This window comes from Aethalodelphis obliquidens, unplaced genomic scaffold (assembly GCF_003676395.1).
Source record: "Aethalodelphis obliquidens isolate GAN/ISIS:26980383/991018 unplaced genomic scaffold, ASM367639v1 scaffold2, whole genome shotgun sequence".
Lineage (NCBI taxonomy): Eukaryota > Metazoa > Chordata > Mammalia > Artiodactyla > Delphinidae > Aethalodelphis > Aethalodelphis obliquidens.
The window spans coordinates 12,688,445-12,711,063 of record NW_020837946.1 but is presented as its reverse complement, the minus strand read 5'-3'; the positions used below and the strand labels follow the sequence as shown (position 1 = coordinate 12,711,063).

The window sequence follows — 22,619 nt, the reverse complement described above, 5'->3', positions numbered from 1 at the left end:
TGTGTGTGTGTGTGTGTGTGTGTGTGTGTGTGTGTGTGTGTGTGTGTTTATCTATAGCTACTTATGGATTTTAGGCTTGGGTCTTATGTGGTCCGATCTGCAGTCAGCTAACTTATCATACTCTGTACATAACTATATGTGTGAGTATACACACACACACACACACACACACACACACACACACACACAGTCCCTTAAACCTGATTTCTACTAAACACATGCATAGACCATGACGTTCTATACTATACAGATACCCTGAAAGCTGCTGGAAAAAAAATACAACTTAATAGTAATTTCATTCTTGGTAGAGAAATTCTGAATTTCTACCTACTCTCTGTTTGATTCTCTTGGGAAAAAATAATTAACCAGGCATAAACAATTCAGATAATGCGAAAGGTATCTTCTCCTTACTTGCCTCTCAGTAGATTAATCCTGTTTGAGAATCATGATGACAATATGCTTGAGTTCTGACTGTAGGGCCAGCTCCTTGTGTCTTTCACTGATGGGAACATGACCCTGCCCTGTGCCCTCTCCAGGAGGAGTGGGCTCTGACATTCCTCCTAGCTGGCAGCTGTTGGCTTTGTTTGGAAAGGCCCTGTGGGTACAGCACACCACCACTATTCACAGAGAATGTCCTTTCTGTTTCTGTGAGAAGCCATGGAAGACATTACAGAAAAGAAGGCTCTGACTGACTTATGCTGGGCATATACAGAGACTAAGTCTGGAAGCTTGTAAGCAGACCAGAATACATATCAAATCGTATTTGCATTGCCATCTGTTGTCCAAGACAGGCATTGCAGTATTCCCCATCTTGATTCTTTTTTTTTTTTTTTTTTTTTAACATCTTTATTGGAGTATAATTGCTTTACAATGGTATGTTAGTTTCAGCTTCACAACAAAATGAATCAGTTATATATATACATATATTCCCATATCTCTTCCCCATCTTGATTCTTTTAATGTTAAATTCAACTAAAATTTGGTCAATGTATTTGCTGGACTCTTTGGGAAAGATGAAGCAATGGAGGAAAACATTTTTTTTTAAATTAGAAATATACAAATCATTTATCTTTTACACTGGCTTCATTCTTTAAAATTTGGTTTAAAATAATTCGTTTAATAAAAACTGCATGAGTCCTCATCAAGGATTAGTTATGTTACTCAGGGGAAATACAGTGGGGAATGAGATGGACACGGCTCCTGTCCTCAAAAAGCACGCGGTTTGGTAAAGAAGAGAATGGGAGGAAGGGAGAAGGAAGGAACAAGTGCGCCAGGCAGAGTGAGTGGCATGATTAAAATCCTAGAGTAAGAGAACTCATGGGGCTTTAGGAGAATTTAATGCAGTGTGACAGGTGCAAAACTGCAGGTGAGGCTGGCTCTGTAAGCTGAGCCATGGGTACCATTGTGAGGAAGCAGTTTAGACTTCATTATAAGCAGGGGAGCTGAAAGATCATATTGGCCTTTAAATAATAACATAATAAAAATAGCTAACATTTCTTGAGGTCTTATGCTGGCCACTGCGGTGAAATCTACACTTATTATCTTATTTAATTCTTAAAATAATTTTACAAAGTAGCTACCTTTATTTCTCCCATTTTACCTGTGAACAAACGGAAGCTTAGTGAGGTCAAGAAAACTGTCCATGGTCATTCAGCTAGTCAGTGATGGGAGCTTAGTAGCTCTCCTGAAAAGATAATACCTCTTTCCCAAGAGCTCCAGCAGAAGTATGAAGGCAACTCTCATTGGCTGACTTGGGCCACATGTTCAATCCTGAGCCACTCAGTGAAGCCAAGGGGATAGAATGATTGATTGGACAGGTCTGAATCACATGGCCACTTCTGAGCTGAAGTTGGGGTCAGCCCCTAGTATGGAACCATGAAAATTGAGATTACTGGTGATATTGTTCTCCAAAGGAAATTCAAGCTACTATTCCAGAAAAAAGAGTAAATGGATTCTGGACAGGTGAAAATGACAGACGACCATTACACCTCCTAAATTTTATTTTTAAATACTTTTTATTATGTTTAGCCATTTACTACCAAAACTTGCACCAACAATTTTAGAAAATTTTAGCAAATAGCAAACTTGAGTTATGCATAATCCTACCAACATTGTTACAAAAATAAAGCACAGAAGTTACTCATTTCTTCTGAATCTCTCCATAGGTACATGTTATTAAACTTTTTTTGGGAATAAGTATCTAAATAAATAATAAAGCACAAAAAGCAGACCAAGAAGGAAACGTAAAAGCAGTGATCTTAGTAAACTAGCTCATGATCAGTCAAGAATATTTTTGAGGTCATTTCAATGATTCCAACAGATTTAATTTATGAACACCTAAGAATCAGCGAGCCTTAGACGTTGCTTCTTATTACAAGTGATGAAAAAGTACCCTGAGAATCTGGGTGGTTTCCCTCAGGTCTCACAGGCAGGTAATAGCTTTTCTTGGACACTGCTGTTGAGATTTTCCTAGGGCAGAATTTTACAACTGGTGGTTCCAACCTCCTCTGGAGTTTTCAAAGGTTTTCCCATGTTTCTTGTGCTTCAACATGATATTTTCTTCTGTTTCAGTTTTTGTTTGTCAAATACTCAATTGGCAAATTAACTGGATGAAAAGTTACCCTTTTAAGAAAACTTTGGGGTCTCAGAGTCCATAGAAAGCAACAGTTCTTAAACTCTTCAGTCCCAGAACTCTTTATGTTCTTAAAAGTTATTGAGAACCCCAAAGAGCTTTTCTTTATTTGGGTTAGGTCTAATAATATTTCTCATGTTAGAAATTAAAATTGAGGGTTAAAAATTTTCTATTCATTAAAAATAATAAACCCATTATATGTTAACATAAATAACATTTTTTTCATGAAAAATGACTATTTTCCAGAACTGTAACAAATGGTTACCAGATTGACATTGTTTTACATTTTTATAAATCTCTTTGATGTCTGACTCAGTAGAGCATAGATTCTCATCTGCTTTGGATTCAATCTGTTGTGATATGTTGCTTTGGTTAAAATGTATAAAAGGAATCTGGCCTTATACAGATGCATAGTTCAAAGGGGAGGAATATTTTAATAGCCTTTTCATATAATTGTGGATATTCTTCTTTAATACTTTCCCCAAACTCAACAAACAACAGTTTGGTAAGGGTTAGTTACATATCAATAAGCTCACCATGCTCTGCTACATTAAAATCCATTGGTCTATCTTGGACTTTAAGTGTATTTTTACCCATGAATGATTTTTTTTTTTGTAGACAAGTCATATATTTTCTTTAAAAAAAGCATGATCACTTATAAAATGGCAAAAGTAAAAATTTGCTTACATTTTATTATTATTAAAATTATATAATAATAAACACTAAAATACAATATTTAACAACATGTTAGTCTAAATTATTATTTTTACTTCAACTTGCTTCTCCATATCACAGAAAAAATGTGATAAAATAAAATGACTAAAATTACTAAGGAGGTTTTAAAGGTTATATGTGTTTTTCTGGGAAACAAAATCATAAGACGAAAACGATTGGGGAGCTTTGATCTAGAGAACTGTTTGTTCCTTCTCTATAACAGCATTCTTTATGACCTGGAAAATTGCTTTTTAAAAGTCTAAACAAAGTCTTAATGTTTATCACACGAATAACTCTATTCAAAGAAATCTGTTAGTCACAAATTATTTCCCTTTGCAAAATCCCTCCTGCCTTTCTACCATGAGAATATACTTAATAAGATATAATTTTCATGAGCTTGCCAGGTGACTCCCACTCAGGCAATCCACCTATCCTCTGGCACAGTGATCATGTTTCATAATCAGCTGTTTTACCCAAAAGCATGGTTAGTGCTATTCTATTTTGATTTGTCCATTGGATCCAGGGAATCCCGTATATTTACTGCTATTTACTTTATTCCAAGGCTGAAATCTATATCCCTAATCCCACAAGGCAAATACTTGCCAATTATCATTATCAACAAGAAATAGGAAATGTGGGTGACTTAATTTAAAACCCTCCTCACTGTGGGGAGGAAATAAAACAGTTCAAAGCATATACTATACAGCAGTTGGTCAATGACACCAAATACTGTTGTGTATTTAAATGCCTTTGACCTGATTGCATTAAAAGACTATTTTTTTAATTTACTTTTTATTTTTATTATTTATTTTTTGGCTGTGTTGGGTTTTTGTTGCTGTGCAGGCTTTCTCTAGTTGCAGCGTGGAGGGGGGCTACTCTTTGTTGCGGTGCGCGGGCTTCTCTTGTTGCAGAGCAGGGGCTCTAGGCTTAAGGGCTCTAGAGCGCAGGCTCAGTCTCTGTGGTGCAGGGGCTTAGTTGCTCCGCCGCACGTGGGATCTTCCAGGACCAGGGCTTGAACCCTTGTCTCCTGCATTGGCAGGCGGATTCTTAACTGCTGTGCCACCAGGGAAGTCCAAAAGACTATTTTTAAAGTGGGAAACTTCCCCAAAATAGTGAGGATGAAACAAGGAAGTGAGTACTTCTACTGTCCTTTCTGAGCAATTCGTTTGAGATGATAATCAAATGAGGTCATTGATTTTCCAAACATTCTTTTGCTTTTAATACATTTCATAAAATTTATGATTGGTTTTAGAGTCATTTACTCTTTAGGTCATTTTTTTGACTCATCTAATATCTTAGTTGTACCTTTACATACATTGTGAATTTTCTTATTTGTACTTAATCTTTCTAAACATATTTGTAAAAATGTAAATGTTGGATCACTTGCTGATAGGTACCAATATCTCTATTAGAAAATATTCATTCAAATTATTAGACTAACACAAGAAATGCAACTGGCCTTCCCATCTCCAATTCCTTGTGAGACTACTACACCCCACCTCTAAGTGTGTAGACTACCTTATATCTACTACACTTGAGAGCCCTTCACATGTTACTAGGTCTTAGCAGTTGCACAAATCCTACTCCAAGAGACAATATAATTGTCCCTATCACAATTCAAATAACATTCAAATGTGTAAAATGATCAACTTAAAAAGGAAAAATGACTCCCACCCTTTCATTCAATGTGAGTTCTCACCTATTTCGACCATCATTACAATTGTATTCAAAAAGATGAGGAAGATTATAAAGTTTCTGAAGAGAGGACCTGTTTTCTCTTAAGAAAACATAGAGTGGAGTTCTTTCTGGTTTAGGCAGGTGACATAATTAGGGCAAGAATAGAACCGGTGAGAATGAAAAGAAAATGGAGTTTGGGAAGGGAAAAATAAGTCAATAGGCAGACGATGAGGCAAGAGAGACCGTAAAGCCATGGGATAAAAATGAGTGGCATGAAAGGATGCACTCAAGGACCCATCCAGCCCACAAGGAAAGAGGTGGACTCTCGCTGCAGCGCACTCGAACGGTGCTCATCAGTCTCTGGGCATGTGTAATCCGTTCTGCATGACGAGGCTTTATGGAGAAGCGCACAAGCTGGTGTTGATCTCCCAACATGTTTCTTCTGACAGGAAGGATCAAGTATCTCTCGAACAGTGTGCCGTGGCACAGTTTGGCTCAAGCCGTGCAGATGCTCAAGGAGAGAGAAAGTCTCAATGGGTCGGGAACGAATGGCATCAGCCCGGGGCAGTTGCATGTGTCCTACTGGGTGATAAGTGGCCATGTCTTGGCCCAGGCTCTCTTCCGCCCACTCAGCCCTGACTTCACTCCTCCGCCTCCGGCTCTGACGCGCCCTGAGCTCGGCTCTCCCCACGCGGGCGAGCTCAGGGTCGGCTCCCAGTGCCGCAGCGCCGCACGTCCAGCTACGCCAGGTCCCGTCCGCTCCCAGGTTCCGGCTCGCCCGGGGCCCACCCCCTCCCCCATGAATGATTTATAACACAGTGCTTTTAGAAAATACCGGTTCACTAAGTCATGCAAATCTTCCATATGTTGACACATTTTGTTATAAAAATCAATACAACACTTTTATTAATATTGCCACTGATCTCCTAAGAAAAGCCTTTAAGTATTAGAGCGCTGTCAAGCTCACAGTGGTAAATACAAGTGTTTCAAAATTTTACTATTTGCTTGAAAGCTCAAATGTATCATTGTCAATAAATACTGCCCGTTGTCTTTCTTAAAGCAATAAGCTCACTTCATTCATGTTTTGAGAAGGTGTCTGCCAAATATGCATGTCTGTGTGGCAGTGAAAAATGCCTACTTAACTAGTACAGTTTGGTGCTGTTGCTTTGACGTGCTAAGGTATCAGCAGATTTATCCAGTCTTGTTTTGGGACTTTGAGTGCGTTTGTCAACACAGTGGAAAAACAAATAATGTCTTAGCATTTTTACGAAAATAGTTTTTACCTCAGGTCACCACCTCCCAAAAGCGTCTTAAATTCTGCTCCAGAAATTCTGCTATAGAATGAATGAACATGGCCATTACTGGAGATCAGATTGAAGTCCCTGTCCATATATAGTCTCATATTGATCTTATCCCAAAACACGTATTGCTTAGTTTATGTCTATAACAGACAGTGGTTCAAGGCAGAATCAAAAGAACTATAGCTATTGTAATAGAACATGCTACAAGGACCATACACAATTTCAATATCTGGTCACATTTTGTCTCAGGATGTTTGCTCTTCAACAAACCACAAAGCCAATTGTATGAAGAGGAAATATCATTAGTGTTACGTCCAGTTTTGAGTGTCATTTACATTAATAAGGTGAGTGATGTAAAAAATTTGTCTGGCATTTCTTTCCTTTTATTTGTTATTTAGGAGTAAAATGTCATATAGTTTAAATACATGTTAACTTATTTTTGCCGTGTATCCATTCCTAATATCGGGATGAAAGAGTTTTGTTCTATTTTTTGTTTGTTTATTCTATTTTTGACACCATAACGTGAAGTTAAATTTTTATCCCCATGGTAATATACATTTGATCCTGATACAAATCCTATGCCTTTTTCTGTATATTATGGCAGATGAATTTTTTAGGTAATAATTTTTAAGATAATTAAGGAGCATATATTACTTGTTAAATAGATAAAATATGTTCCTTTATAAACATATACTTTAACTCTCTTTTAATGTGGAATCAAGTATTTTTTGAAAAAAGCACATTTTCATATACAGCTAAAGTGAAGAAGATCTTAAGGGCATTTCAGAATGATGTGTTTTAATAAAAGAGGCTGTCAAATTTAAAAAAAACCTGTTGATGCTACATGATGCTATGTTGCCATGTAAGAAACTAACCGTGCGTTACAGCGTCAAGGGCATCCCTGTGCAGTAAGCGGCATGACTTATATTCTCTCTACATAAGAAAGTGGAAGGCAAGGGAAATCCATGGCCTCAGATATTTAGAAGGAATACAGTGAGTACTCCTAACCCCACATGCATGTGATTCTCTTTCTCCTCTGTACAATGGATTCTTTAATTCTCTCCGTCTGTCATTGGGTGATAAATTTCATCCACCACGTTGCCACCTCATTTTTCTCTGGGTTTACCAGAGAACCCAGATCTTTATCAGAATTCCAGTATTCCCAAGGAGAACGACCAATTACTCCAGCATCAGTAGTTTTACTATCTGACCCTTCAGATAACACTAGGATTTGGACCATAACTGAAGGATGCTCAGAGTCATTCACTGCCACATAAGTGCCACATCAGCTGCTTCCTTAGAGGTATGTCCCATGAAAGGCTGGAGAGAGAGCAGTATGTCTACTCCCAGGGTAGAGTTTTGCATGTGGCTGATTTTCTTTCTCCAGGGTCACAAAATAATCACAGCAATGATCAGATGTTCGTCTTCTAGCATCATAGTGACAGTGCCTAGGTCTACGGGCTTCTCAAGGATCTATAAAAATACTTGATATTAAAAAATGAAGCACCAAAATTTCAAAAGAAACTGCCACATTAACATGAATGAACATCTAATTAAATCTATACAAAATGTGACATTAGGTCAATTTAATTAATTATTAAATTTAGTATTAAAACAGTTCCATTACATCTGAAAACAGTTTCTAGGTTAGATTGTCTAACTTGGTAAGTATTCCTGAGTACGCATGATTACTGTCTAGAAATCATAGCCAATCATGAATTAATTGGATTATTCACAGTCCAATAATTTCAAAGCAAAATTATAAAAATGTATTCCGATTACATACCGAAAAATTTACATTTGATGTGGGACATTCGGACGTCCTATATGTTTGCTATGATGTGTGATGGAAGCTTTAACACAAAATGTTTGGAATCTGTGAAGGTTTTAACATAGTCCTGGCAAAACTGCCCCTTATTACTCAGGCATCAGTTTATCTCAAATAGCATATGTGTTATTTCAAAAAAATGCCTTTCCCAGAAATGAAAGTAGAGCTTGCAAAAGCATACCTCAGTGTTTTAAATAAAAGGCCTTTTTTGTGACCTCCATGTAGCCCTAAGTCATTGATTAGAAACTTTCAGCAGCATGATTGACTAGGGAAAATCATAATATGTCTCTGCTAGTAGAGAAAAATATTATGTATTGAAAAAATAAAACAAGATGGAGAAAAATATGTCTCCCCAGAATTTGATCTTATTTCTTTGATGCTAGATGAAAGTTTTTTTTCCGAAAAAATACACTAATCTCTTATTGCTGTGTAGATCCAGAGGTTGAGAACAATCATTTGTCTTTGCTTTCTGAAAACAAAGAGAACTCTGGTACTCATAATAGTAGCTGTGGGTGCCTTGGGGATTATCCTGTAACAATACCAAGGAACATAATCCTGAACAGAAATTCAGTTCACCTTACAGGGAAGATGAGAAATGATGGAGAAATTGCCATCCTTAAAAAAAAAACAATGAAAGATTGTATCCAACAAGAATAAAAAGAGAGAAGATAGTTCTTTCTAAGTAACAAAGTCCAATGGGCACTTACTTAATAAGAACTTTAAGATGATGATGAATTATTACCCTGGAAAGATCACATGATAATGTCTTGATGATGGTTTATTTCAAGGAATTAAAATTAATGTCTTCTTTCTTCCTTCTTTCCTCTCTCCCTCCCTCCTTCTCACCCTCTCCTTCCTTCTACCTTTTTTCCATTCTTCCTTTTCCTTTCTCTGTCTCTCTGTGTTTCTCCCTCTCTCGCACATTCTTTCTTGTTCTCTTTACACTTGACCTTCACTGAAATTGCACAAACAACATCAACTTTTACTTCTAGGATGGATATTGGTAGTTTATTACACAAGAAGGGGTTTTTCCTTGGATGTAGGGAGAATAGATACTTTCTAGCTCATAATTAATCTTTTAATGGAATGAGTTTTTCTAAGGGGAGGAAAGCCTTATCTTAACTAAATTTTGAGGCATATGTCCATCGTTTTTGACCCCCAAACGCCTTGGCAATTTTTATATTAACAAAATTTAGGATGAAAACTTACTGTTTTTAGTCTTGTGGTTGCTAAGCCTCACTATTTAAGGCTCAAAGCACAGTGTATTTCTAAAGGTAAGTGAACTGGACAATTTAACTTTGATGTCACAGCCCTAGAGACTCTCTAAGAGGCTTGGTTATAAAAATAGAATCTTTTCTAGGATTTTTGAGACTTTTTAGAAAATTCTTTTGGCCAAAGAAACCTTGGTGGATCCAACATCATAAGGATTTGTTTCACCAACTAGGTCCCACAAACACCATGATAGATTCCAAATGTATTTAAGTCAAAGACAAGGTGAAACAGAAAAGAAGAGCTAAATGAGTATGATAAAGATAAACCAAAACCTCACAATTAAAAAAAATTGTCCTTATGACATGATACCATCAAGCAACAATGTTATGGAGTACGTATGTATGTATGTGTGTGTACATACACACAAATGTGTGCATTTTCCACCTGCCGGTGTACGCATGTGTGCATAATGAATTCATAAGTAATCATCTCAGCCTGCCACTGCAGGTGAAGTCATAACCCACATGAGCCATGTTGGGATTGAACAGTCGACCGCTGGGTGACCTGACTTTAAAGCTACAGGGTGGCTGGCTGGCAAGGTCAGCCGCCATGTGTGATGAGTGGTTCGTGGTTATATTGCAGTCCCTAAGGGGGTGGATGAACCAAGACGTGATCTGGACCACGGTCCAATAGGGGTAAAGCAAGGCCTTTGTGGGTCACGATGAAATTGGCAGTTTGCTTGGATTTTAGTAAGTCTCAGTCTGTGCTTTAGAGATATCACTGTCTATGCTTGGAAGAGGCTGATTAAGTCAGAGTCTGACTGGAAACCTAGCAGGGGAAATTAATCCATAGGTACATCGGGTAATATAAAAGGCATTGGATTGTATCACTCATCAGATAATCTCTTCAACATACCCTTTAAAGGAACCTCATAGTAAAAAAACATTATTTGCCATCCTTTTCTAGGAAAAAATGTTGAATTTTCTCCACGTGACTAAATGTGCTAATGCAATAAAGGGATATATGGAAACATCGGCTTATTATGAAAACGTGTCAACCAGGATTCTGATAGATGTTTTACATTTATTTTGTATAGTAAAAGATGATTCCTTAAGAGATGCTAGGATTTATGCCTCCTGGGAAGTTAGGTTCATTTATAAGTTAGAGCGATAGGTTATGTCATCATGGGACACATTTATATTTGAACACTCTTATATTTTCAAGAGTGGGTGGGTAGATACTAGAATCACCTGCACAAAACTTAGGGAGCGTTTCCCTAGAAAATCATGTACCCTTGAATGAGAATCACTGCTTTGGTAAGTCGGGGAGCCAGACCTTGAACCCAGGCCTTAAAACATATTCTATGTTACTGTCATTGCCACAATTTGCTTTAGAAGTTGCATTGACGTTTTCTAGGTTAATTTGAGTGTCTTCAGTGAAAGAAAAATCATATTAATTGAACACTTACTCTGTGGTCCTCACCAACATAAATACTCAGAGCCACAGCAAGCAGTGCAAACGGTATATAAGTGCTAAGCCTATCTGGAAGAAAGAGGTAAACAGGGTTGCAGGATGCGTTACAATAGACGTGCACGTTGAAGCAGGCCTTAGAAAATAGATAACATCTGGTCTGATGAAAGGCCATGCGTGGGGACACCTTGTGAAGGACAGAAGCAGGGTCAGATGTGGAGACCGAGAAGAGATGCTGAGTTGTCTATGCTTTGGGGAGCAGACAGCCACGGAGAGCACAGTGGATCAGATCAGATGGGGCCAGATCACAGCGGGACCTTTGAAAATTAGCCAAGTGAGTTTGAAGTTTTTATCATATGAAGTGGGGAGTAATTTAAAACTTTTGAATAAGGTGTGTGATCTAAAAGCAATTTAAGAAGTTCTGGCTGGCATTGTGTACAAGTTAGTTTTGAGCAGAGAAAACTGGGTATGGGGACCAGCAGGTAGATTTTACATATATATATATATACACACACACACATATATATATACACACACACATATATATTTAATTATATATAATTACAATTATATATATTACCTATATTATATATGAAATTATTTTTGGCTCAAGTTGTTGAATACCAAAATTGTGGTAGTGTCTGTGAGTTGAAATAAATCACAAAGAAAGAAAATTACCACAGGACTAACTTTATAGAGAGAGGAAAAGAAAGCTCTGAACATAAAAAGTAAGCTTCTAGGAAAATGGAGGTAATGTTCCTCCTATAAATGGGAAAATCAGAAGGATACCTAAGATGTTGAGAAAAAGCTATCATTTGGTCCTCGCTTATTATTATTTTATATATAGTAATGTGTATATTTTAATCCCAAACTCCTAATTAATCCCTAGTCTCTAGAAGGCACTGGGGCTTAACATCAAGCAAGGAAGGGTGTGAGGAGAGGACAGACCTGTAGAAACCTCCATGTGACCCAAGAGGGAAAAGATGATACACAAGAAGCCATGACAGTGCACATGTTCTGAGGGAGAAAGTGCAGAGGGAGAAAGCAAAACAAGACAAAAAGACAAATAGAAAACAACAGAGAAGAGAGAGGTGAAGCCATAAGCATCGTAGGTGGAAACGGTTCCGTCTTTTTTCCATCATTAGCTCACCTATCCCCACTCTCCTAGATACCAGAATATGTGATTCATTATTATTTCTTTATCCTATTTAAGCAATAAAGTGAATACAAGGAATACATCCTGAAATAGTTTTGACTTCTGGGTGGGTTGGAAAATAAACCTAAGCACGCGTGATCCTCCCTACTTCAGCTTTTACCACCTGCTCAGCACCACTGGCAGGTGTGAATTATCACAGCGTTTTTTTCTTTAAATAATGTAGATCTTCTTTTTGTACTTGTCTTTTTAATTTTTTATTGAAATGTAGTTGATTTATCATGTTGTGTTAGTTTCAGATGTACAGTAAAGTGATTCAATTATACATATATATAAACATATATTCTTTTTTTTTTACATTCTCTTCCATTATAAGTTATTACAAGATATTGAGTTCAGTTCCCTGTGCTCTACAGAAGGTCCTTGTTGGTTATCGCTTTTATATATAGTAATGTGTATATTTTAATCCCAAACACCTTAATTTATCCCTCCACTCCGTTGCCACTTTGGTAAATAAGTTTTTTTCTATGTCTGTGAGTCTATTTCTGTTTCGTAAAGAAGTTCATTTAGATCATCTTTTTAGATTCTACAAACCATAATTTGAACAGACACATGCACCCCAATGTTCACAGCAGCCCTGTTTACAATAGCCAAGACATGGAAGCAACCTAAGTGTCCACTGACAGATGAATGGATAAAGAAGATGTGAGATGCATACACACACACACACACACACACACACAAAATGGAATATTACTTAGCCATAAAAGGAATGAAATAATGTTGTTTGCAGCAACAGGGATGGACCTAGAGATTATCTTACTAAGTGAAGTGAGCCAGACAGAGAAGGACAAATATCCTATGATACTACAGCTCTTTTAGGGCCCAGCCTTCCCTGGCTCCCAGAACACGAGGCATGTTTTGATCAATGATACCATAGCACCCTGTACTTCTCCTTTCTAATTTTTCTGAATTTTCAGGAAGCCATTTTAGGCATACTGTTTGTCTCCCCTGAGTAAACATAAACCTCATTAAAATATGGGAAATTGGTGTCTTCCTCACCCATATTCTTAGCATCCACTGCAGTGCTTTGCACGTGGTGGGCCCTTGATAAATGTTTGTTGAAAGAGCAAAGAACAAATGAGCTCTCTAACTTTTACTGCCCACAAAGTAGATGTCAGCATCCTTCTAACACCTGTTCATTCCCCCAGCAAATGTTCTTCTACCACTGATAATTCCACCGAGAGGGCTGATCACAGCTGCTTTTATATAATCAAATGCATAATTTGTTGCTTAATATCTTTGCTCCTGGATAGATTGTAAGTCTCTCTTAGGGCAAGAGTGGGTTTTTGGTGACCACACTCTGTACAGTCCCTGGCACATAGTAGGTATAAAATAAATGGATTCTGAATAATGAGTAAAGGATTATATTCATTTGTTTCGAAAAGAAATAAAACTTAAATGATATGAAAAACATTTTCTAAGGTCCTGTAGCTAGTGGAGTCATCTCATAGTCCAAAGCCTGCTTATTGTCTTTTTTTCCTTGCTAAATCGGAAGCACAGAGTAAAAGACTATCTAATTTGCCAAGAAAGGCTATTACTACCCGTTAAGATAATTATTCTAATATGGACATGAGGCATTGTCTAATAGTTTGAAGCAGGGGTGGGAGAGGAAGGGTGTGTGTGGGTGAGGGTGTATTGAAAGGTCTCTGTGTGAATGGACGCCAGCTTATCTTATTCTTTGTATCTGTATCTGGTGTCTGTGAAGGATGGGGAGAGAATGGCCAGAAGGCAGTTAGCAGAGGCTGAGGTTAGCCATAGGTCATGTGATGCAGACATTGCAAAGCTTTTCTCTGAAGAGCAGCTTATATAAAAGTGGCATAGGGCTTCCCTGGTGGTGCAGTGGTTGAGAGTCCGCCTGCCGATGCAGGGGACACGGGTTGGTGCCCCAGTCCGGGAAGATCCCACATGCCGCGGAGCGGCTGGGCCCGTGAGCCATGGCCGCTGAGCCTGCGCGTCCGGAGCCTGTTGCTCCGCAACGGGAGAGGCCACAACAGTGCCCGCGTACCGCAAAAAAAAAAAAAAAAAAAAAGGGGCATAAAGATAGTGTTCCTATCCAGCACAGAACTTGTTCTCTAGCATCAGCTTGCCACTGCTTGGTAAATTAGTGATGTAATATCATTTGAAGCCACTAGTTCAGAGAGTTTCATCTTTAAGTCAAATTTATTAATATAATGAAAGGTTTTTTTGAAAAGTGCTTGTGTATTTGCAATGCAAATATTAACCTTGCTGAGCCTCAGGTTTCTAATTTGTAAATTGGGAGCATTTATAGCTAATTCATAACTCTAAAGATTATCTTTAAGATTAGAGATAATTTAAGTGCAGCCCAAACAGAAGCTGGGATATACTAGGCACTCAGAAACTGACAGCTAATATAAAAGGTTGTTGCAAAAGCATAGATGTCAACTTTTCTTTTGATGCCTTCTTCTCCTTTATAAATACCTTCAAATATGTCTGAAGATCAGTGTCGTCTGTATACCATAAATTCTGAGCTGCTTGAATGAAGGGAACTCTTTCCATTCCCCAAATTGCAGTCTTCAAAGTATCTTGATAATGACCTAGGCAGCCTATTTAGGCTCCTTAAATAGAGGAAGAGTTAGGGGAAGGCTTTTTAATTTTGAAAAATAATATTATTATGAAAGATGTCAAAAGTCTTCGAAGTGGTTATACAATTCAAAGCAAATGAAGTTAAATTAGAGAAATGTTACATCAAAAGCATGGTGAAAGTAATCAGCACACTATAGACTTGAAAATTAGAAAGTTAGGAAAAGAAAAAGAAGGAAAGAATAAGAGAATGAATGAAGAAAAGAAAGAATGAAAGGAGGGAGGGATGGAAGAAAAATTTGGAGAGGGTGGAAAAGACATTTTAGGACACAGGAGACCCTTGACCAAGACTGAAAATGAAGCACAAAAATAGTCATGTCACTGGCTTTTTCCCCAGTGGGATTTTGTTGCTCCAGTAATTGCTCTATAGAAACTCACTCTAAATAGGGTAAAGTGTGCAAGGCAACAAGGCGTGGAACTTAAGTGGTTTGTTCTTTATTCCCAGGAGCTGATCCGTGAACAAGGCTCATTTTAGAATCAATTGTTATGAAATTGTTTCATCACCTGCCAATGATTAGTAAACATCAGAAGAATTCGGTGTATTAAAAGAACGTGTAGCAAAACCAGAAGAAAGCCTGGGGTCCGGTTCATCCCTGCAGACTTTGCTCAGCTAATGCTCTGTCTTTCTGCCTTGTTCACAGAACCGAAAGTAAGCTGCAAACTAGGCCGGTCTGCGTCCACATCAGGTGTGCCCCCTCCATCCGTTACTCCTCTCAGGCAAGCCAGTGACCTGCAACAGAGCCAGGTACCATCATCGTTAGCCAATCGTGATTGACTTCCTGTGATGCGACATGCCAAACGCTTTCCACCTCTGTCTGTCGTGTGTTGCTGTAACAACTTTGCATTTGCTTTTATTTTTCTGTGTGTGTGTGGGTGGGAGGGATGAGCTGTGGCCGTCTGTGTTTTCATTCAAAAAGGAAAGTCTTTCTTCCTTGCGATTGGTGAAACTTTCTTCGCTGTTTGTTACCAAATCGTTTTTGTCTCTGGTTTCCATCATTCTGTACTATAAATGTAAACTTGTACTATATGTATTGGCTTAGTGGTTATTTTTTTAAAGTTCTTTCTCTCTTCCGTGTTTTGTGTACTTTTATACCGTCTCCGAAAATTTATCAACGTTTGATAAATTTACCGACTTTGTTTTATGTAGATTTCTTTTTAAATGTTTTGTCCACAACCCTTGCACAGATGTTGTCAATGAATTTGTACATATTGTTTAGTTCTTATCCTATTATGCTGTAATATTTGTGGCCGTCTTACTTCTACTTTTATTTAGCTTGGAGCATGACTGTAAGACAGTGAATATCGATGTCCTGATAAATATTCATATACCAACTCATTTGGATTGAACACGGCAGCTGGTCTTTTTTCTTGGCCATAAAGACAAATTGACCAACCAGATAATCTAGGTATTTACCCCAAACTGTAGATTAATAACGCAATCTTTAAATAAATGACTTTTCTCTCTTATACCAAAAATATCAGAAATGTTCTCAGTAAGGGAATGTAAGTGTTTATGCATGGTATATGAGATCTCTATTATCATTTGGAGAAAAGATACAAGGAATAAAGGCATAAGCTACAGTATCACTTAATCCTTTAGAGTACAGTATGTTGCTCTGATGTTCATTGGTACATGCTTGTGTACGGAGGATATAGTATGGGGAAAAATCACTACATGTAAATGCTCTATCTATAATTCATCCAATAGGAATTCAGTACAATGACAATTTGTGAAGCTTAATTGTTGTTACTGTTAAATGTATTATGGGTGTTAAATAGGATAGTACCATCCTGGAGTGGTTTCTCTCTGCTTGTCCCAGCTTTAATGTTCACTTTCATAAAACTCTTCTGAAATTGTAAATTATAAAACTAGCAATGATACCTCCATGGGAACTGTCCATTACTGATTAGCAAATTACATATTCATCAATTATATAAATGTCAAGCTATTTTAAAAACATAACCAGGAAGAATAATTGCATTTTTTCTAATGGGAGACAGGGTGCTTTATAGTATTTTGGTCTGGCTTAAATATGCACAGCATTTGATTCATGAATATATGAGATATCTACAAATGCAAGAGATGAGAGGCTCCTCTCAAGAGCATCTCAAGTGCCATTTAGAATTTCTTGTGTCTTAATTTAACATTTTAAATGCTTTGTAACCAAATGAATCCACCTCAAACACTTTTTTGGGTATAAAAGGGGTAGAAACAATAAGACAATGAATAAATAAATAAATAACACAATTAACCTCACTAAGATAAATTGCCACCTTAGTTGATTAAAGCTATTCCAAAATATTACATTTACAGATTTTCAAAGCTCAAAAACTTGAATACAGAAAGGAGAGACCTTTAGCTAGCTGGCGGAGGATTGCATCAATACAATCAATTTTCCAAGTATATATACCTTGCTATTGCATTACCTCGGTATCTCAGAGAGGTTTTGTGTTCTTTGTTTTCATTTGCTTTTTCTCCTAATTATCTTTATAGTTGTTTCATCCTATGCCCCTTCAATTCTCAATGAAAGCAGTTTCCTGGGGTAACTTACAGACAGAAACAAGGTGCAACTCTGTACCTTTGCATTATCAGCTCTTCGCTTACCTGGTAGGATGTTCTTCATTCTTCAAAACACAGCAACAGGAGAAAGACCCTCTTGTTACTTAGATGCTGCACTTTTTCTCTCCAACCAGGAGAAATTCTGGCACACAGCCACATCATAGAAGGGGTGTCAGGGCTGCAAATTAGAAGGCTGGCCTCTGAGTCTCTCCCCTGTGGCTTGTGACCAGATGTAGTATTCACCTCTTCCCATATGCTAGCGCTAATGGGGTAAACATGGCTCAGAAGAACCTTGCTCTGCATTCCTACAACTTGGAATTGAACTAAAGGCAATGGGTACTTATTGAAGACCCTCTTCTCACCTAATTCCCATGCTCTTGACTGAGATGTCTCCTTAAGTTACAACCAGGATGGCACCTCCCTAGGCTTAGCCACCCCAGGCAATGGTGAAAGACATTTAAAAACATTGAATATTCGTACACAAACTAGGATACGGAACACCTAGCATTATCCGACAAATAATCATCCTGGTCACTTTTTTAAAAAGTGTTTTTCCTCCACCGGGATTCCTGATAGTTATTAAAACACAGAATGCTTAATAGACTTAATAGATGATTAATAGACTTCTTACTAGGAAATCTTTGGAAGACCATGTGATCTGTTTCAGACAAACAAAAGCAGTCACTGAAATAATTCCGGTAGTGCTTATCTATCGAGGAGTCTGGCTTTAAGAAGCCACATTAAGGGACATTTCTGCTCATAGAGAAGGAGCTGTGTTTTTTTTTTTTTCCAGGTTGTTCACATCTTATCTCTTTTCAGCTCCCTCAGTACTAGTTTTTCACCCACCACTTCAGATCATGGTTGGAGCTTTCTGAGAAGTATTGCAGGAGGAGACAGAAGGGACGGAGGTTACTCCAGCAGAGATGGGTAGAGCTGGCCAAAAGGGACTGCCGCCCACCCCCAGGAGCCTAGGCCAATGATGATGGACCACCCCTAAAGAATCTGGAGACAGTAGTGATTGACTGACCCGCCGAGGAGCCCGGGGCGCATAGTGACTGCCCACCAAGGGCATTTGTGTAAAAATAAAAGTGGAGGTAATGTTTGCTTGGCTATGCAGTCTGTTTCGGCTTCAGGTAATATAGGAGACACAAGATTTGTAGAAATGTATAGTCTCATCTGACTGGAACTTTAAAATACGTAGGAGAAGACGGGAAGTTCAAGAAAGAAGTATGAGTTCCAAAGCATTTAGAGCTTCTTACACAACGCGTAATACTCTCTAAAACTCGGTGAGATGAAAAATAGATCTTTTCTTTCTTAATTCACTCCTGAATAAATAGAGCAGTCACGGGGCAATTAGGGGAAAGTGACATTTCCTTGGAATTTTACGGCAAAGCAGCCACATATTTTGGCATTTGTCATAAAGCAAACCTTTGGAAATTAGGTTGAATTTCTGCATCTTCCATGAGAAAGCTATTTTATTTTCTTATTTATAAAAGAAAAACGGTATAGGAGAAATATTTTGCACTTGAAGCACATCACTTTATCTTTTTTTTTTCTTCTTCTGTAGTGAAGTAGAAAGCTGTGTACTCAGAAGAAAGAAGTGTGAGTGCCTCTATAGACAGCAAATGCTGTTCATGTGATCCCTCCATCTCTGGACTATGGTGTTAGTGACCCCCATTAATCTGGAGATGGGGCCATCTCTAGTTTTACTGCAGCAGGTGATGGAATAGAAACTAAGGAGCAGGGCCATGAGAAAGCCAGTCTTTCCTTCAAGGAAGGAGCAGCTAGGGTGTGTCTCCAAAGTGCCAGCTCTCTTTGGAAAAATGTTCCCAAGAAATGTCTGTACTTATTTTTTTTGGGAAGGAAGGAGATGAGAGCCACATCCTCTGACACACACACGCACACACACACACACACACACACACACTCTCTCTCCCCCAATATACTTATGCACATGAATACACACAAACTCTCACATACTCTGCCCACTATCTCACACACACACACACACACAATCACACACTCACGAACACACACACTTCACATTTTTTAAGTAACAGCCCCCCAAGTCAAATCAGGGAATCACAGAGCTAACAGTGACCTAAGTGTTGAACTGAGAACTCACCTTCTCTCTGAGGTTTGTCAGTTGTTCTAAACTAGATTATCTCTGATTACCCTTGATGTCAGGAAGTGGGTAACAGAAAGTCATCTGTCACTTCCTTTGGACATACGTTTCAAAATCTGAGAGCCCCACATTTCTCTAGAAATTTAAAAATCGCCCCTGAAGCTGTTATCTCTTGCTCCGTGGGCCCTGTGTGGCTTGAGAGCTGCCTTCTCACTACCCAGAAGTGGCCTTGTCCAGGCTGGTCCATGCTGTGCACTTATAAGCTGTTATCCAGGGAAACAAGCCCAGTTCCTTTCAACTTGCCCCTTCAGGATTATTTCTCAAACATTTATTTTTTTTTAATTTTTTAATTTTTTTTTTGCGGTACACGGGCCTCTCACTGTTGTGGCCTCTCCCGTTGCGGAGCACAGGCTCCGGATGCGCAGGCTCAGCGGCCATGGCTCACGGGCCCAGCCACTCCGCGGCATGTGGGATCTTCCCAGACCGGGGCACGAACCCGCATCCCCTGCATTGGCAGGCAGACTCTCAAACACTGCGCCACCAGGGAAGCCCAAACATTTATTTCTTTTGATGGCAGTCCTCTGGGCTCCCTCCAAGCTTCTAACATCCTCCTTTCGCTTGATGACCCTGCTGGGGCCTTATGAGAGCCTGCCCGGGCTCCTGCAGAGCAGAATACCTTCTTTTTTCCCATGCGCTCCATGTCTATGTCTGCGCGCCAGCATGTGGCCAGCTTTCCTAGATAATGGAAGAATGTACTAGCATCCATAGCTTGATGCATGTCTAGGGTGTGTTTCTGGACATGCCTGGATGTCAAAGTTGTTTTCTAGATATAGTAAAAAAAGGGAGCTAAATCACCCAAAGATAGAAATTAGGGATCAGTACATGTGAAAGACTAAGATTGAGAATTTAAGGGGATTCCCTGACAAAGACTTTACCCAGTTTACAATGTGACACTCCACGACTTTGGTTGACTTACTAAATATCTCTCTCGATAAATGTCTCTTTCTATATATCCTCGAAAAAATGTTTTTCTCACACAGTCTAATTTTGTCTTTTCTCTTGGTCTTTAATACCTTCAGAGTAGTGAGGTGTTTTGATTGGTCCCACAGCCTCTGTGCTTCGCCTGAAAGCTTGGAGCAGACCATTGCTCCTTCTCAGCCTGTGTGTGAGGTCTGGGCTTTTGTAACTCTCAGACAATCAGGACGTTTGCACACAAAACTTGTAGGAGCCTGGAGAGCATGAGGAAGACTAAAGACAAAGGAATCCTGAGTATAGTAACATAAATACTCAAACAATGACATGGAAAGGAATTCTAATTTCAGCCCCTCGATGCCCGCCCACGTTTCTCAGCAATGTAAACTTAAAGGGTATGTTCTTATTTAATTTCAGCTTCTGTGCATTGGATCAGGTAGAAAAAGGAAAACAAACCTAACATCTGAAATAAAATAACACACAGTGTGAAAACTGGGAGTTTCAGTTTTATTCAGGGACTTACTGAGGACGATAGCCTGGAACTATAGCTTCTCAGATAGCTCTGAGGAACTGCTCCAGAGAGGTGGGAGAAGACACCAGGGGAGAGGGGTACGTGCTATCAAGCAAACATCTCAGTAGAACGTTACTACTGCTAGTCACGAAGAAAGGCTATCTCAATTAATGATAGTAGTGTTTTTTCTAGGTATGTGAAGTTGCAAGAATCCAGGTTCATAAAAAATTTCTCTTGAAATATTTTTAACTATCTGAGGGCCTGTTTTTGCCTGTTTTCCCAGGGCACCTGATCTTCACCCTGAATTCCTTTCAGGGTGTGTTGCAGGTCACTGACTGCAGTGGCTAATGACTCAATCCTTGTAGAACTGGATGGCGAGTGACATTCCTTGCCTTACAAGCTCTAACAGTAGAAAAGCTTCAGTTCTCTTTAGAATTCCTGTGCTGCCATTAGTGTAGACGTGACTTGCTTTGCCAAGACCGTACTTGCTTTATTCCAGCCCTGGGTCCTGGGACATATGTGTTATGAGGTTTCATCTGATCAGTTGTATATACAATGTCAAGTGCTCCTATCTAGTAGTCAAGGTTTTGTGTTTGATGGGAGAAAACAGAGGAAGGAGCAGAGTATGTGGGTGGGGAGCATGTGGCTCTGCAAGGTAACGTGATGAAGGGGCCCCGTTTCTACCATCCCTTGCTTATGTGTTGAACAAACCTTTTTGTGAGACCCTGTGGTATTCCAGGTCCTGTCAGGCCTGAACTAAGAGAATGTTTACATCGCATTTGTACCTTTATATGGCTGGTTTGATCGTATGCTCAGGGTTACATCATATGATGGAAATGGTAAAAAAAAAAAAAAAAAAAAAGCAGAAACAGAACATATAACCAATTAGCAAAAGCTGAACTCACTTCATTCATGCACAGAGATCCCCACCCTCACAGAGCTTCCTCCAGGCTATGCAATAGGTTTTAAATAACTCCTATTGTTTTTTCATCCTGCATACAAGTTAACCTGACATATATTTCCAAACATGGAAAAGCCTGATGGGGGGGGGTGGCGCTTGGAAAACCCCACTAAGTTTACAATGCCATGTAAAGATAAGATGTTTACGGCATCTTATTGGAGAAGGGTTTATCTGTAAGAACTTCAAATTGTAAAATAAAATACTATCTTAACAAAGATTATGTTACAAAGAAATTATAGTTATTTGTTATAATAATGTTATTTACCAAAGAGATTGGATCTAGGCTTGTGAAAAGTGGAATAAATTCATGTTACAAATAGGAGTGTCAGTGGTTATATTGAGCGATTGCTGTGTATTATGGTATCATTGCATTAAAATAATGCAAGGGCCAAAAGGTAAACAAACAAAGGCTTTGTCTTCTGTGTGTCCTCTACAGTCCTGTCCGGTTGATTTATGAAAATGGTAGGCTTTAGTACTTTGTGGGGCTCCCCATAATTAGTGTCATATTTAAAGAAGAAACAAGATTTTGTCATCACCTTTCAATAACAGTAATATGTGTCGTGAATTCTTTCATACAAAGCATTCAGACAAGAACAGGTGTGTTCAGGGTGGTATGGCCGTAGACCAGATGGTAGAAACTCAGATTGCTTTCCAGGACAGACCACAATCTGAACTGAGAAATGTTGACATATTATGTAGGCATCGTGTGCTTGTTAACTGCTGTATAGTTCACGTGGCAGAATATTTGGGGTCACTTTTTAAAGGCCAGTAGTCTCGTGACCAGTCTCTCAGTAACTTCAAGATTGAGTAGAATGAAACTACACAAACCCATCCCTTTG

The 22,619-nt window shown here is 38.7% G+C and overlaps 1 protein-coding gene across 1 annotated transcript in view; it reads left to right on the top strand.

Annotated features, from left to right (window-relative positions):
• NYAP2 (neuronal tyrosine-phosphorylated phosphoinositide-3-kinase adaptor 2) overlaps positions 1–15,426 on the top strand; it is a 201,954-nt gene extending 186,528 nt beyond the window's left edge. The window contains exon 5 of the mRNA XM_027119892.1: positions 15,293–15,426. Within this exon, the coding sequence (XP_026975693.1) occupies positions 15,293–15,426 (134 nt within the window). The remainder of the gene's footprint in view (positions 1–15,292) is intronic.
• Positions 15,427–22,619: the final 7,193 nt, after the last annotated feature.